At 45.9% G+C, this 15,125-nt stretch overlaps 1 protein-coding gene across 20 annotated transcripts in view; it reads right to left on the reverse strand.

Annotated features, from left to right (window-relative positions):
* The window catches only part of CASK (calcium/calmodulin dependent serine protein kinase), a 382,103-nt gene that overhangs the window by 307,841 nt on the left and 59,137 nt on the right, over positions 1-15,125 (reverse strand). For all 20 annotated transcript variants that reach the window (XM_060234164.1, XM_060234158.1, XM_060234148.1 and 17 more), the window contains exon 2: positions 9,147-9,259. In XM_060234164.1, coding sequence (XP_060090147.1) covers positions 9,147-9,259 — 113 coding nt within the window. The remainder of the gene's footprint in view (positions 1-9,146; positions 9,260-15,125) is intronic.

Raw genomic sequence — 15,125 nt, forward strand, 5'->3', positions numbered from 1 at the left:
TGCTGTTGTATTGTCCGTCATCACCGCGACCGACCTGCCCTTCAGTAGCGGCATGAACGAGCGGATGGCATGGAAGATGGCCAGCAATTCTAGGAAGTTTATGTGCTGGCGCGCTTGGAGACTTGGCCAGCGGTCTCCCACACACAGGCCCCCCAGGTGGGCCCCCCAGCCCCACAGGGAGGCATCCGTGGTGAGAGTGAGGTCCGGCTCCGGTCTGTGGAAGGGTGCCCCCTCCATCAGTCGACTTCTCAGCCCCCACCAACCGAGGGACGACAGCACCTCCCTCGGCACTGTTAGCAGTCTGGAAGGCGCCTCGATATTGCAGCGGAAGCTCCTGAGGAACCAGAGCTGCAAGGGACGCATGTGCAGCCGTGCAAAGGTGATGACAGATGTTGTCGCCACCATCAGACCCAGGAGGCGCTGCAGCCACCGAGCGGAGACCGTCGGGTTCCGTAGAAGGGCCGAGATCATCGTGACTATGGCGTCTGCCCGGTCTGGAGGGAGAAACGCTCTGCAGACTCGAGTGTCTATGATTGCCCCTATAAACTGCACCCGTTGGGATGGGTGCAAATGGGACTTCTTTTCATTGATCTGCAGTCCCAGATCCCTCACCAAGTCCAGGGTGATGGAGATATGCCGCAACAGTTCCGCTCTTGATTGTGCCACCAGCAGCCAATCGTCTATGTACGGGAAAAGTACGATGCCTTTCAGACGTAGGTGGGCGGCTATGACCACCATTGTCTTGGTGAACACCCTCGGGGCCGTACATAGCCCAAAGGGGAGCGCACGGTATTGGAAGTGGTCGCCTCCCACTGTGAAGCGCAAGAACTTCCGATGACGAGGAAGGATGGAGATGTGGAAGTATGCGTCCCTCAGGTCTAACGTCGCCATCCAGTCCCCTTGCCCTAGAAGAGGAAGAATGTGGGGGAGCGAGGTCATCCGGAACTTGTCGCACCTCACAAAGACGTTCAAAGCTCTCAGGTCCATAATAGGCCGGAGGCCCCCATCCCGCTTGGGGACCGCAAAATAGCGGGAGTAGAAGCCTTGGCCCCTCTGGATCTCTGGGACCGGCTCGATCACCTGTTTGTGGAGGAGGGATTGGACTTCGTCCCGAAGGGTCTGCGATGGTGCGGTGGAGACGAATGTCGGGGTAGGAGGGGGATGGTGGAACTCTATTCCATAACCCCACCGGATTATGGATAAAACCCAAAGGTCCGAGGTAATAAGGGACCAGGCAGGAAAGAACTTGGAGAGGCGGGTAGCCTGGTGGTCCCTTAAGTTGCTTGCAAGAGGGGAGTCAAAGACCCTGCTTGTGCTGCTTCGCACCCTTCTGGCGGGAAGTTTGGGTGGAAGGCGGGGAGTACTTTGGCTTGCCTTGGTAGGGTGGCCTCGAAAAAGACGTCTGTTTTGTACGCCATTGTCTATCTGGAGACTTGGAGAAAGACTTCTTCTGCCAAGTCTTAGGCCACTGCTTCTTGGTCTGGGTGCGCGACCCCGAGACCCCCAGGTTTCTTGATGTCTTGATACTCTTATCAAGTTCCTGGAGGACTGAGTCCGTGGTTGAACTGAACAAGCCAGTGCCATCGAACGGAAGATCTTCTACGTACGCCTGCGTATCCGGTTGAAGCGCTGTAGACCTCAGCCAGGAATGCCTTCTCAGGGATACGGCGGTAGTTAAAGCCTTGGCACACGTGTCCCCAGAATGCTTTGCGGCGTTTAACTGCTGCTTAGCTAGAATCATGCCCTCCCTCTGAAGTTTCCTGAGGGCCACCTTGCTCTGCTCCGGGATGGAGTTCAGAATGGAGGAGACTTGGTCCCATAGCGCGTATTGATACCTGCCAAAGCAGGCCGCGTAGTTTGCTATTTTCATGCCCAGAGAGCCATTAGAATATAGTCTCCTGCCCAGGGCATCCAACTTCCTGCCCTCCTTGCCGGGTGGTGTGGAATGCGTCTTCTTAGCCTTCGACGAAGAAGACACTACCACCGAGTTCGGCTTTGGGTGGACGTACAGGAACTCAGCTGAGGCCTCTTGAATCCTGTACATATGATCCAGCCTGCGAGAGGAGACAGGCGTGGATGCAGGCTTGTCCCAGGAGGACTTAGCGGTCTGTAACATGACATTTGTGAGGGGTAGGGCCACTGCCGTAGAAGTGTCCTGCTGAACAATGTCAAAGACCGTGTCTGTCACTACCGGCTGAGACTGGATCGTGGGTAGTGAGAGCGTTTGGGCCATCCTTTTGATGAGGTCCCCGTAGGATTTTAGATCCTCTGAAGGAGAGATGGGCTGTTCATCCGAAGTCTTCACCGGTGGGGACGGTTCACCCCGAGAAGAAGCCTCTCTTTCCGGGGAGGAACCATCAAACGACCGAGGCGAGGACTCCGGGGAGTCAGAAAGCTCCGGTGTATGTCGAGGGGTCGGGGCTCGCTTCACAGCGTCGGGCTTCGGCTGAGGGGTGCGTTGTTCTCGCTCATCTTGGCGCGTTGGCTTTCCCTCTTCTGGAGGCTTCGATGCCGATGCCGACGGGGTATTCCGTTGGGTCCGATAGGAGGTTCGGGATCGATACGATGTAGCCGAGGTCTGGTCCCAGTCCTTCTGTCGTTGAGTGAGCCAAGGGAAAGGTGGATAAGCCCCGTACAGATATTGCCACTGCCTCTGGTCCCAGGGAATCTGCGTGGCGGAAAGGCGAGGCGAGCGATCTTCCTCCCGGTAGCGAGGAGAACGGCTACTGGAGGATCGGTCCCGATGCTGGTCTCGATGCCGATCGGAAGGACTTCGAGCCCGGGATGTTGACCGGTGCCGTGGACTTTCTTCGGTACCGGTGCGCTGCGCTGGCTCGATCTCCGAATCCGATGAGATCACTAACTGGGTCGACATCGACGCCAGTTGGGGGCTCTGCCTGCGAATCGGCGAGGCGAAGAGCTTCAGAGGCGGAACGACCGGCGCGGTCGGGTCCGATGGGGATGCAGGGGATGACTGAGACGCCGATTGACTAAGGTGCGATTTCTCAGACTTCTTATGCTTCTTCCCCTTCTCCGAAGGCATCCCTTTGTCCTCTTTCTGCCTCTTAGCTGGCACTGAGGACTCTGAAGTCAGCGCCGAGCCCGAGCGCTTCCGCGAGCGATCAGCATCGGTAGGCTGATCGGTATCGGTGGGCTTCGGTGTCGACTGGTCCGTCTGACCTGTCGGAGGCTCAGCCTGGTCGGCGCGGGGAGAAAGTGCGCGTTCCATGAGGGCCGCTGCAAGACACGCCGCTCTGTTCCTTCTCGTCTGCCGTGAAAACTTGGCACAGTGCTGACAGGAATCAGTCTTATGCCTCTCTCCCAGGCACAGCAAGCACAAAGAGTGTCCGTCAGGTGGGGCAATTTTGCTCCCGCACGAGGAGCAGCGGCGAAAAAACCCCCACCGCCTTTCCATGCGAGGAGAGGCAAATGGCGGACGCGAAAAAAGGGGGAGAGGGGGATTCCCCCCCGAAGGGCGGAAAAAAACACACCCCACTCTCCCAAATAAACCTAACACTAAACTACTAAAACTAGCTAACTATATAACTAACTATATACACTATCCGTAAAAGAAACGCAAGTTCACCGACCGTAGCGAAGGAGATCAACCGATCAGCGCGGCGGTCAGAAGAGAACTGGCGGGATGTCCGCTACCGTCCTGGTGCGCATGCGCAGTGGGGCTGCTGGGCATGCGCACTGGGACGGTGGCGCGGAAATCCGCAGCTTTGAAGTTTACCGACGGAGATCGGCGCCGGCGCCTGCTCCCATCAGTGTGATGCACAGAGACCACGAAGAAGATGAATACACCTATTTATCCAGCCTTTGTCATGCTACAGAAATCAAATATTCTGTGGAGGGGTTAACTGAGAGCACACAGCAGTCAAGGCTCTGTTTCTGTATGTAATTTAAAGTCCAGAAACTACAGCTCCAAATTTACCATCAACAAACCGGTCCATTCAGAACTGTGAACATTACATATTTGTGTTACAATTTAAAATGTTAGTGTCTTAGACTTATTCACTGCATCATATCATCACCAATATATCTAATTACCAACATGGTCCCACGTGTGGATGTTTTAATCCAGAGACTGAGACCATGAACAAACAAGACAAATCTTTCTACAAATCTGAGAAAACCCCAAATTTGAAGAAAAACCTGATATATGAAATGAATAAATTGGGAATTAAAAATTATAGAACCTGTCATGATCCTTGGTCTAGTGAGGCCTACAGGCTCCAGGGAAGCCTGTGTTAAAGTAGCTACCAGGAATACATTTCCCAGGATCCCTTCTGTCCCTTTGATTGGGTGGGCAGCAGTGCTGGAGGCAAAACTAGCCCAGCAAGGTGGGATCTGGAAGGAAACAATAAAAGGCCAGCTAGAGAGGGTTCTTTCTAGAGAGGTTGCAGGAGAAAGGTTCTTTTTGAGAAGGGCTGGGCTGGAGAAGGATGCAGCTGAGGAGAGATTCCTCATCCAAAGAGGTTGAGTGAGTCAACTGGAATTAGAGGAAGGGAACATGTAGTTAGCTATGGAAGGTTTAATTTCTTTGTACCAACCTTTACTGTTTTCATATTCACTGTTGCACTAAAAATCTTTACAAACCACTTAATTGTTTTTGAGCACTTATAATAAACCTGTTGTTGTTATACTGCCTGGCTCCTCACATCTTTTCGGTCACAGACAGAAGGAGTTTGCTAATAAGTAGAACGGAGGGGTAGGGGTAGCCAGTAGAGGCCCTCCCTGGTCCTCTAATGACATGACAAAACATCTTAAAAGTGGCCATTGTGGGTGTTTCTAGGCAACCACAATATCTCTAGACTTTCAAAGATGGTTTCTGTCAGTAAAAGACAGAGGGAGGGGCAGGCCTTTTTCCAGGGCTATTTTGGCCTTCCAGTCTACTACTGCCACCCCGCCCTGCCCTGGAGGGAGGCTTCACTGGGGCCACACCTAGCTACAACCACTAGGCAACTTGCTAACAAGCAATTTATAAAACTCATCCAAGTGGGGCAGTGACTATCAATGTCACAGAATTTGTATCACTTCTGCACCTTGGATAGATTTTCCCAAAGGAGAGGCTGCTATGAAAAGAGATGAAGGGAGAGCTGTTAGTGGTTAAAGTATAACACTAGGATCTGGGAGACTCAGGTTCAAATACCCATTCTGCTATGGAAATCTGCTTGGTGACCTAGGGCCAGTTACACATCCTTAGCCTAGCCTACCTCACAGTGTTGTGAGGATAAAGTGGAGAAGAAAGCTGCTTTGGGTTCCCACTGTTGATAAACATATAAAGATAGTAAATAAATAATAAATAAAGCTGAAATCTGGTAGAGGGGCAAACAAAAGGAAAGTTGGTTGATGAGTAGAAAGGCAATAGGTCATTAACTCAGGGAACCTTCCCTCAGCCATTCAAAGGGGCAGTTATTTGTCCACTACTTTTTTTAAAAAAAAAATTCCTACAGGAAAAATAATGTGGTCAATTATCACAAAGTCTCTAATCTACCCTTTCTGGATGAAGTGATTCAAGAGCACACTAGCAAAGCAACTCCAAATCTTCTTGGATAACTCATCTGCTCTAGACTTCTAGTCTGGTTTCAGGCCAAGATATGGGACGGAGACAGCTCTGCTAGCTTTAGCTGATGACATTTATCTGAGTGCGGACAAAGGACAAGCCTCTCTGTTGCTCTTACTGGATTTATCTGAAGTAGATCATGCCATCTTGTTGAGGCAGAAATAGGTATCAGAATATGGACACTGAACTGGTTCAAATCACTCCTCACAGATCAGACTCAAAAGGCTGCTATTAGAAACTAATTGTAAGCAGTGTGGGACCTATCTCATGAGGTTCCACAGAGTTTAGTTCTAGCCCCCATGCTTATTAATCTCTCTGTAAAGCCCTTAAGACAAATCATTTGTAGTTTTGGGACTTGCTGTCAATGTCCTGACCATACTCAGCTCTATACCCTTATCAAATCTCTTGGTGATGTGGTAGAGGTCCCGAATCACTGCCTGTCTGCTGTGGTTAACTGTGAACAAACTGAAACTAAACCTTGAAAAAACACAGGTAATGCTAGTTGGAAAGGTCAAATTATTGAATGACATTGTTCTCCACACCTCTGAGTTCAATTAACCCTCATTCAGTTAAGAACCTTGGGGTTATAGCGGATCTAGCTTTATTCTGCAGATACTCCATTAGCTGCCTATTTGTTACCAGGCTCATCAAGGGATCCTGGAGATTTTTGCCATTTTCTGGGCATAGAGCAGGGGTCACTGAGGATGTGTGTGTGTGGGGGGGTATCTATGAATTTCCTGCATTGTACAGGGTTTGGACTAGAGGTCCCTTCCAACTCTATGATTCTATGATTCAATTTAAAGCATTGGCTTTAAAGTATCACATACAAAGTCATTCATGATCTGAGATCCTCTGCAGGACCACCTCTGTCCCATACTCTGTCATTAATGCAGGGGCCTCTGTGGGTGCCAACCTGCAAATCGGCAAAATTAGCAAGTGGCTGTACACACATCTTCTCTGTTTTGTGGCTCCTACCTTACAGAATGGTCTGCCCAAGGAGGTCAGAAAAGCTCCCAGTCCTGACTTCCCACAAACTATGTAAAATTGAATTATTCAAGGGGCCTTTTATGTGCCTCTTTGTGGTTCACAAATTTACTTAGATAAATAATTAGGGACTGGTTAATGTGTCATGCTAATCAGTTACGTGTCATGCTAATCCTTATGATATGCTTCAGTTCCTTTTGGTGATTCCAAACTTCTAATGCATTGCTTATTGAACATCCCATTTTGTTGACTGCACTGACTCACTATGTTTAATCCACCCCGAGTCCCTGTGAAAAAAGCAGACTACAAATAATGTAAATAAATAAATATGGGTGCTGCCAGAAAGAAAGAGGAAATAATGTAAGGAAGGGAGACAGGAGAAAATGAAATGATTTCCCACAAATTATTGCAGGTTCCCCATGTGTTAATATATCTAATTCTCAACATGGGCAGATCTCTGGATACTTAAATCTGGAGACTGGAGCCATGAACAGACAAGGCAGATCTTTCTACAAACCTGAAAAAAGCCTCAGGTTTTCATAAAAGTATGAAATCTGAAAATAATACATTGGAGGGTTAAAATCCACCACAATGATAAAAGGAGCACCTGTAGCTTTAGATAAATTGATTCCCTCAAAGGCTGTTGCCAGGCAACTACAACAGTCTTGTTAGCCTGTAAACTTGAGTTTCCACAAGGTAAGATGACAGGGCCCCTTCCAGGGTTGATTTGGCCTCTGATGGAGGACCACCAGCAACTACTCAGCTACTTGAAATCACATGCATGATCTACCCAGGACTGGCTGCTTGCCACTGCTCAGCGAAACCCAACTCCTGTTTGGGTACCTTATCTACTGCAGCCAATGCTGTCCTGTTAGGGTTGTTGCCTGCCCAATCCGAAGATTCTTCAGCTCCCGACATGAGCAGAGCCCTCCAACACTACTTCAGAAAGGAAAGTGTCGCTGACCTCCCAATGAACCATGGCTTGAGCAGCCAAAAGAGGAGCTATTCAAGCCGACAATCTGAACTGGTTGCCATTCCTTTAAGGAACTCTGTTTTTGCTCTTTTCTTTCCCTGAGCCAGGGAGTTGAGAAAGGAAACTTGAGTCAGTAGGAAAAAAGATCCAGTAAAGTCAAGGGAAAAAGTTAAGAGTTAATGAAAGAATAATAATAAGAGAAATAAAAAACAGAAGCAGGACATCCTACTCTCTAACTGCTCCCGCTGAGGAGACAGGAAAAGAACTCAAGGATGGGTAATTCCCACAGCAGAGATAGGAAGGAGAGAAAAAAGTTGTTCCTGCCTCCCTGAGTGGATGATGGGAATCACCCACCAAGATGTCTTCTGCGTCAGAGAAAGATCAATCCCACTTTGAAACCTTCATATTAATTAATGAAGTTGCTTAAGCAAAGTTACTTAAGAAGAGCCAAGATTATTTTCAGACTTAGGCTTTGTCCAGTTGCTAGGACTGCCAATGTCAAGGAAGATATGAGGGAATGAAGCTGTGTGACAAGTAACATGACGGAAAAAAATTAGGGAGAAGAAAGCAAAAGTTCAACTTGACAAGCTGTAAGTAAATGTATCTACTTACTAGATATGCTATTAGAGTAATAATATGAATATGAAAAAATCTAAAGACTCAATCAGCTGCAATATTCAAGCTATAGTTCAGAAGGCAAGCCCATAGCCACAGTGTGGAGGCCTGTGGGGGTCCTGCCTGTGGGGGCCCCCAACTTCCTCAGGGTCCTCAACCTGCTACCATCCTTCTTTGCCACCACCACAGCCATGGCTTGAGGGCCGCCTGCTCCCTCCTCCACCATTCCAATCACGTGGGGGTGGGGGTGCTGCCTGTCCACAACCTGTGGCCTTCCCTCCCCACCACCACTTGCGGCTGCCCCTCCCTCGATTGCAATTCAAATCACGCAGGAGGGGTGGCAGGAGCAGCCGCTGACCTCCCCTCCCGCATGATTTGAATCCCAGGCAGGGGAGAGGGCAGCCAACAAGTGGCAGTGAGGAGAGAAGGCTGTGGGTCACACCAGAAGAAGGCTGCACAAAAAGAAGGCTGGCAGCACCCCCGCTGCCACCTCACCACTGGTCTTGCTGGCTGGCCCCAATGATGCTTGACGGGGCTCCTGGGCACTGCACCTGCCTGCCTGGAACTGCTCACCAGAACCATCTGGATCCCCAGTTGTGCCTTAGCTGAGGGAGGCTCAAGCTGACTGGCTGAAGAGTGGCACCCCCTTTCACCACAATCTTCCTCTTTGACTCCCTTTGTCCCGGCAGCAGCAGATTGGGGAAACTGCTCAGTACCCCCAAAATTTTAAAATCCTAGCTATAGGCCTGTCAGAAAGACAAAATTTCAGTATACAAAATATCAGCTCGGGGGGGGGGGGTGGAGAGAGAGAGAGAGGAGAGTGGAGGGGGAAGAGGGGAGAACAATGTAACATAGGCTACTGAATGGATCTCTCAATAATGACCAAAATCAACATATAGCAATTTTCATTTCTAATTTAAAGGAAACTAACTATATTCTGTTTGTTTTCTTTGTAAACAAATGGATGACAATGGATAACATGCAACCAAAAAAGGTAACTTTTACCTTCTGTACTTAATCCTGGACTTGAAGTGAACTTTGCCACATCGACAATCTTTACAGCAAACTGTTGTCCAGTCTCTCTGTTGATACATCGCCGTACAACGCTGAATGGACCCCTGAAAAGGAAGACAACAATCATGTTACTGATATATAGAACAACATGGGACAATTTTCTACCATTGCCAAAACTTAAAAATAAAAATCCACAAGTTTTAAAAGCGCAGAAAGTGAAAATAGAACTATTTTTTCCTGAATATCAAAATATACCATATTAAGTTTTGACTGTGAATGATTATTAAGGATACACACAAAGGCACTGCACAGTAGAGCTAGTATCAAGTTCACTGTAATTCTGAAAAAAGAATTCAGGCCTGTATGTACAAATTAAGTAGTCCTTATCACTTTCAAGTGGTGGGCTCAGGTAAGGTGAGAATACCTAGCTTGTTCTTCACCCACAGCAGTGATCTACAAAAGTATTTAGTATCTTCTCTGACATACTGAATGTCTAGGCACAATATTTCTGTATGACAGGGCTCAGAATACATCACACACAATCAGTGTAAGCCCTATAACAGACCTCTGATATAGGCCACTGTTATTTTCTTAATGGTGTACACCAGGATTGAAAGAAAACAACTTGTTTAAGGCCACCAAATGACCCTGTAACAGTGATGAGATAGGAAAAGAATACCGTATTTTTCGGACCATACGACGCACTTCCCCCCCCCCAAAAAAAGGGGGGAAGTGTATGCATCTTATGGAGCGAAGGGACAATAGGACGTACCTTCCTCCGGGGGGGGGGGGGAATCCGCTGCCTCCGCCTCCGATCCTGGCGCTTCCCCCGCGCCTGCCTGCCTGGCTCCAGCTCTGCTTCCAGCAAGCGCTGGGATCGCTCCACGCTGCCCCCACCGCAAGCCCAGCGCTTCGCGAGTGCCGGCTGCGGAGGGGGCAGCGTGCTTCCTCCGTGCCTGTCTGCCTGGCTCCAGCTCTGACACTTACAACAAGCGCCAGGATCGCTCCCTCCGCCCTCCAATCCCGTCGCTTGCTTTAAGCATCAGAGCTGGAGCCAGGCAGACAGGCACGGAGAAAGCACCCGCCCCCTCCGCAAACCCAGCACTTCGCAAGTGCCTCCCCCCAGGAGGAAGGTGCGTCCTATAGCCCGGAGCGCCTTATGGACCGAAAAATACGGTATTTCTTGGACCCCAGCTCATTCTCATGATGAATTTGCTATACCAGCAAATGCAACAGCATGCAGTGTTGGGCACAAAATTCACAACCATAACAATCATAGGTCTACTTAAAATGTGAGAGTTTTGAATGATATTCAAGTAATCTGTCCTAGCTTCTTATCTCCTCCTATAACTGGCAGAAACAGCCAAGAAGTTCCAAACTACAGTAGATCAGCCCATGTGTGTTCCGTCAGTTGTGCTGCATCAGGGATTGCATAGAACTGAGCCTTATCATAGAATGAGAGTGGTTAAGCACTTACACAACAATATATATACTACACAACAATATATATAACGATCCATTTAGTCTGTACGATTTATATTTTTCAGCTCTTTTATTGAAGAAGGAATATCACAGCACAGCACAGAATTTTGGTTTGCTGTTTCCCCCTCAAAGTATGAAAACATGCATGCTTAACCACTCTCATTCTATGATAAGGCTCAGTTCTATGCAATCCCTGATGCAGCACAACTGACGGAACACACATGGGCTGATCTACTGTAGTTTGGAACTTCTTGAGAAAGTGCACCAAGCAGTGATCCTTAGGATACAATGTGGACTTCACTACAGCAAAGACAATCAATTATTTTCACTCCAGCAAAGACAGCCAATTAAGGCTGCATCCAGGCCCTGGAACAATATTTTCTTAGTTCCTGTCTCATGTGTGGCAGGCTAGTTACCACTGCTTCTCAGGTGACTTCACCATGCCAATAGATTCAAGTGGGCAGCTGTGTTGGTCTTTTGTCTGATGAAGTGTGGCATGCAAAAGAAAGCTTACATTCTGAATAAAACTTTGTTGGTCTTAAAGGTGCTACTGGACTCCAATTTTGTTCATCATGCCAAGTTTCAGATATGGATGAAGCCTCTCCCCCACCCTAAATAATAAATGAAAGAATACTTTGGCCAAAATGTCCAATATCTTCCATTCCAAAGATGATAAAAAGAAATATCTGGTTCTGTTTGTTCCATCAAGTCTATATCCTGTAAAATCAACATTTCAAACACTTGTATTGCTGGATCAATAGCAGGCACAAATGCTGACTTTTGTTTCCATTTGTTCATTACACTTTCTGTATTGCCAAACAATTTTTAGCATTCTAATTAATTTAAATAAATTCACTCTGGTTTGAAAAGGGATATATCAGGAGGTTTGGACAAACCCCAATCCTAAATTTAAGAGTCATAATTCAGTTGGCAATAATTCTCATACAGATATGTTGACCTGCTGTCATCTAAGTGGGAGTTGTGTTTTTCCAAAATGAGCAATGAACTCCCTGGGTCTCCACTCCAAAATACTGTAACGTGACAGAACAGCCAGGCTACACATCCTTCAGACTGTACATACCCACATAAGAGTCGCCTCTGTGAGATGTTTGTGGCTGTATAAAATGGCTGCCATAATTAGGCAAAAGGCTCAAACCAGGTTTGGGCCCTAATGTTTTCTTCAGAAAGCAATGTTTTTTCATGCACATTTCCTCTCCTCACAACAAGGGGTTGGTGTAGCCACTGATATGAGCTGATGCCGGTTTTCCCGGCAGTCTCCTGTGTGCCCAACACTAAGAATGAATCAGTTTCTCTCTTGGATAGAAATCTATCACTGCTGTCCTTCTGCACCATAACTGGAGTGGCCAAATGGTCTTGCTCTCTGTCATTGCCACAAAATGGTTGCTGTCACCAGAGTGAGTTTGACAGCTACCCTTTGCTGCTCTCCCACAGATTAGGGGAGGGAAGAGGTTGGGTTGACAGTAGAACTGATGAAATACTCCTTTATGTTTATTTTGTTTCTTTTTAAAGTTTCTTTTTAATATTTTTGTTTAGGGATGGGAATAATTCTTTTGCACAGGTGGTAGTTGGTTCATAGGGACATTCCTCCCCCCTCTTTTTTGCCCATCTTAATTACTTTTACTTCACATGTATAGTACATACCGTATAGATAGTAAGGTTCTCTATATGATACCTAACTTTCCTATGGCTAGGGAACTGGGCACTGCGGAGCAGAGATACTATTTTCAAATTTATGTTCAATTTGGTATCACGGAATATATTAATGGTCTGAGAGATTCTAATAGGTATAAAAAGGTTATTTCCAAGTTGATGTGGCTTTTTAATAAGAAAATCATATAATGGCCAAGATAAGAATTACTTATGTAAGGTTGGTGAGGTATATGTTACTGATATATTAACCAATCTAAAGATGTTGCTATATTGATACACAAAGCGTGTTACTTTTCAGTTTCATCAAGAGATTATAGATCCAAATACTCACTTTATTATTTTGGTAGTGAAAAGCTCTGATTCTGCCACTATTATGATTACTGTGTAAGGCGCAAATGTGAATTCTCCAGATGTATTACATCAATGTTTCAGCCCCTTGGTAAATTTTGGATGTTATAATATTCCCCACAAACCCCTGAACATTCAGATCAACATGGGGAATTAATTTGTTTGTGTAGGGTGCAGAAAACTGTGATCTTTTACCCAAAGAGGTGGCCGTGAATAGCAAGTTTTCAGTAAGAAAAGGATGACAGACACCTGATTTAAAAGAAATAGAGTTTATTTAGGGAGTTGGTACAATAATATGGGGAAGAATAACCCTAAGCAAAAAGTAGCAGTACTAAATCAAAATACAGACACGTTTCTTTTTCTAATATAGGAAAAACAACTAAATATTCAACAGAGCTACTCTAAATTGGAGCAGGAGTTACCATTTGAGCTAAAGGTGTGCATGTGGTTTGGGAAATGAGGGGGAGGGATAAATCAAGAGGGAGAGCAAGGATAACCTGCCCTTTTTCGTGAAGAGATCAGATGAAGGAGGAGGGGATATACGGAGTGGGTGGGGGGAGGAGACTGTTGCTGTTCTATTGGTATCCAGGATCAAACTCCAATTGCTGGCTCTAGAGCCAGGCCAGTTATACTATTTGGGGCCCAGAACATAAAATGGATTCTTTTCAAGAAAAAGATTATGATGTAATATAAAGAAATACTTACTATATGGAGCAGGGAGCAAGCAGGGAACACAAAGCCCTGCTCCAGAGATGCCAATGCAGAATTTAGGAAAAAGAGCTGCCATGAGTAGCCCCACACAGAAGAGAGGCAAGAGCTAAGTGAGGAATCAGTCTAGGTTTGATTGCTCACTGGCATATATTGCATCCAATGGACAGCAATTATACTTTTATTTCTTCTGTGCATCATAATTGTTTCCAGTTAGATTTTCTTTTTTCAGCTTCTTTGATGCCCCAAATTACTGCCTGTGATAAAGATCTTGTTATTTCTGATCATGCCCCCATGTTTGGTTTCCAGACTGGGTTAGACCACTTGGTTTTCAGCATTTTAATGTTTCTCTTCTCTCTCTCTTTTTTTAAAAGGAATTTTTTTCTTTTATTTATATTCAATAATCATACATAACAAAAATAATGAGGAAAAAACAAAACATTAACTTACACCAGTAAAACACAGTAATACTTCTAAGTCGAATGCTTAATCAATGCTGACAATGATCCTGAATAAAGAAGTAATGTGTCAGGATAAGCTAGGCTGAACCAAAATATGGCTTAGAGGGAATAAACAAAGTTAGAGCAACCAAGTTATTTTTAAGAACTGAAAGTATTGATGTCCATGAGGGGGTTTATATTCTCCAAGTAATATGCCTATTTTTTCCTGTACTGGAAGCCAGCGTTCGTAACATGCAAAGCGATAAGTCAAAGGACCATTATTTGCAATATTGTCCAAGATCTTGGCCATTATTAGATGAGACTAGGTTCTGGCAAACCAGTCTTTGAGAGTGGGAGAGTCTCATATTTTCTAATAGGAAGTAATGGATGTCCTTGTAGCTGAAAAAAGTATTGTGTAGCTGAAAACACTACCTTAGGAACCGTCTCTCTCCACGTTCCCCAGAGGGTACTTAGTTCTGGATCGCAGAATCTACTGTCAATCCCTGGGCCAAGGGAGGCGAGACTGAAGGCTACCAGATAAAGAACCTTCTCAATTGTGGCCCCCCACTGGTGGAACCAACTCCCAGAAGAAATAAGGGCCTTGTGGGACCTTGCCCAGTTCCGCAAGGCCTGCAAAACAACTCTATTTCAACTGACCTTCAAGCCCAACTACGTAGATGCCCAACATCACTGAATGTACTGTATCAATTTTAGCACCAAAAATTGTTTTAATATTTTTAAACTATTTTAAATTATTTTAATTGTTTAATTGATAACAGATTATTCATTTGTTTGCTTATTGTTTTTACTGTCTGATGTTAAATTGTTGTTAGCCGCCCTGAGACTGCTTTGGCGGGGCGGGCGAGATATAAGTATGAAGAATAAATAAATTGTAATAAGGTCTTTCCAGACTTGTGAAATGGGACCCCCACATATCCACCCATTGGTTCAATAATATCATTTCTGTATTGTCAGGTATTACATAGCCAGTTATATCCTTAATTTTAACAACAGTTGTTGGCACAAGGGTTGTGTAAGCTTGCAGTCCCACCAACAGTGGATGTGTGACCCTATCTCATCATATCCTTTCTAACACAAAGGGGACAAAGTTTTATTGATATGGTGAAATTTAGCTGGAGTAAGATACCACCTAGACATAATTTTAATACTTTGTTGTTTAGTATTAACAGACTTGCTGGAAAGAGCATATGTTGACTAGATGGCATGCCACTATAAATCCACTAAAGAGAACCCCAGGTCTTTGTGCCAAGAATCAGTATACAATGGTAAGTCTGCAATTTCACTGTTTTTAAAAAAACTT

This window comes from Heteronotia binoei, chromosome 3 (assembly GCF_032191835.1).
Source record: "Heteronotia binoei isolate CCM8104 ecotype False Entrance Well chromosome 3, APGP_CSIRO_Hbin_v1, whole genome shotgun sequence".
In the NCBI taxonomy this organism is placed as follows: Eukaryota; Metazoa; Chordata; class Lepidosauria; order Squamata; family Gekkonidae; genus Heteronotia; species Heteronotia binoei.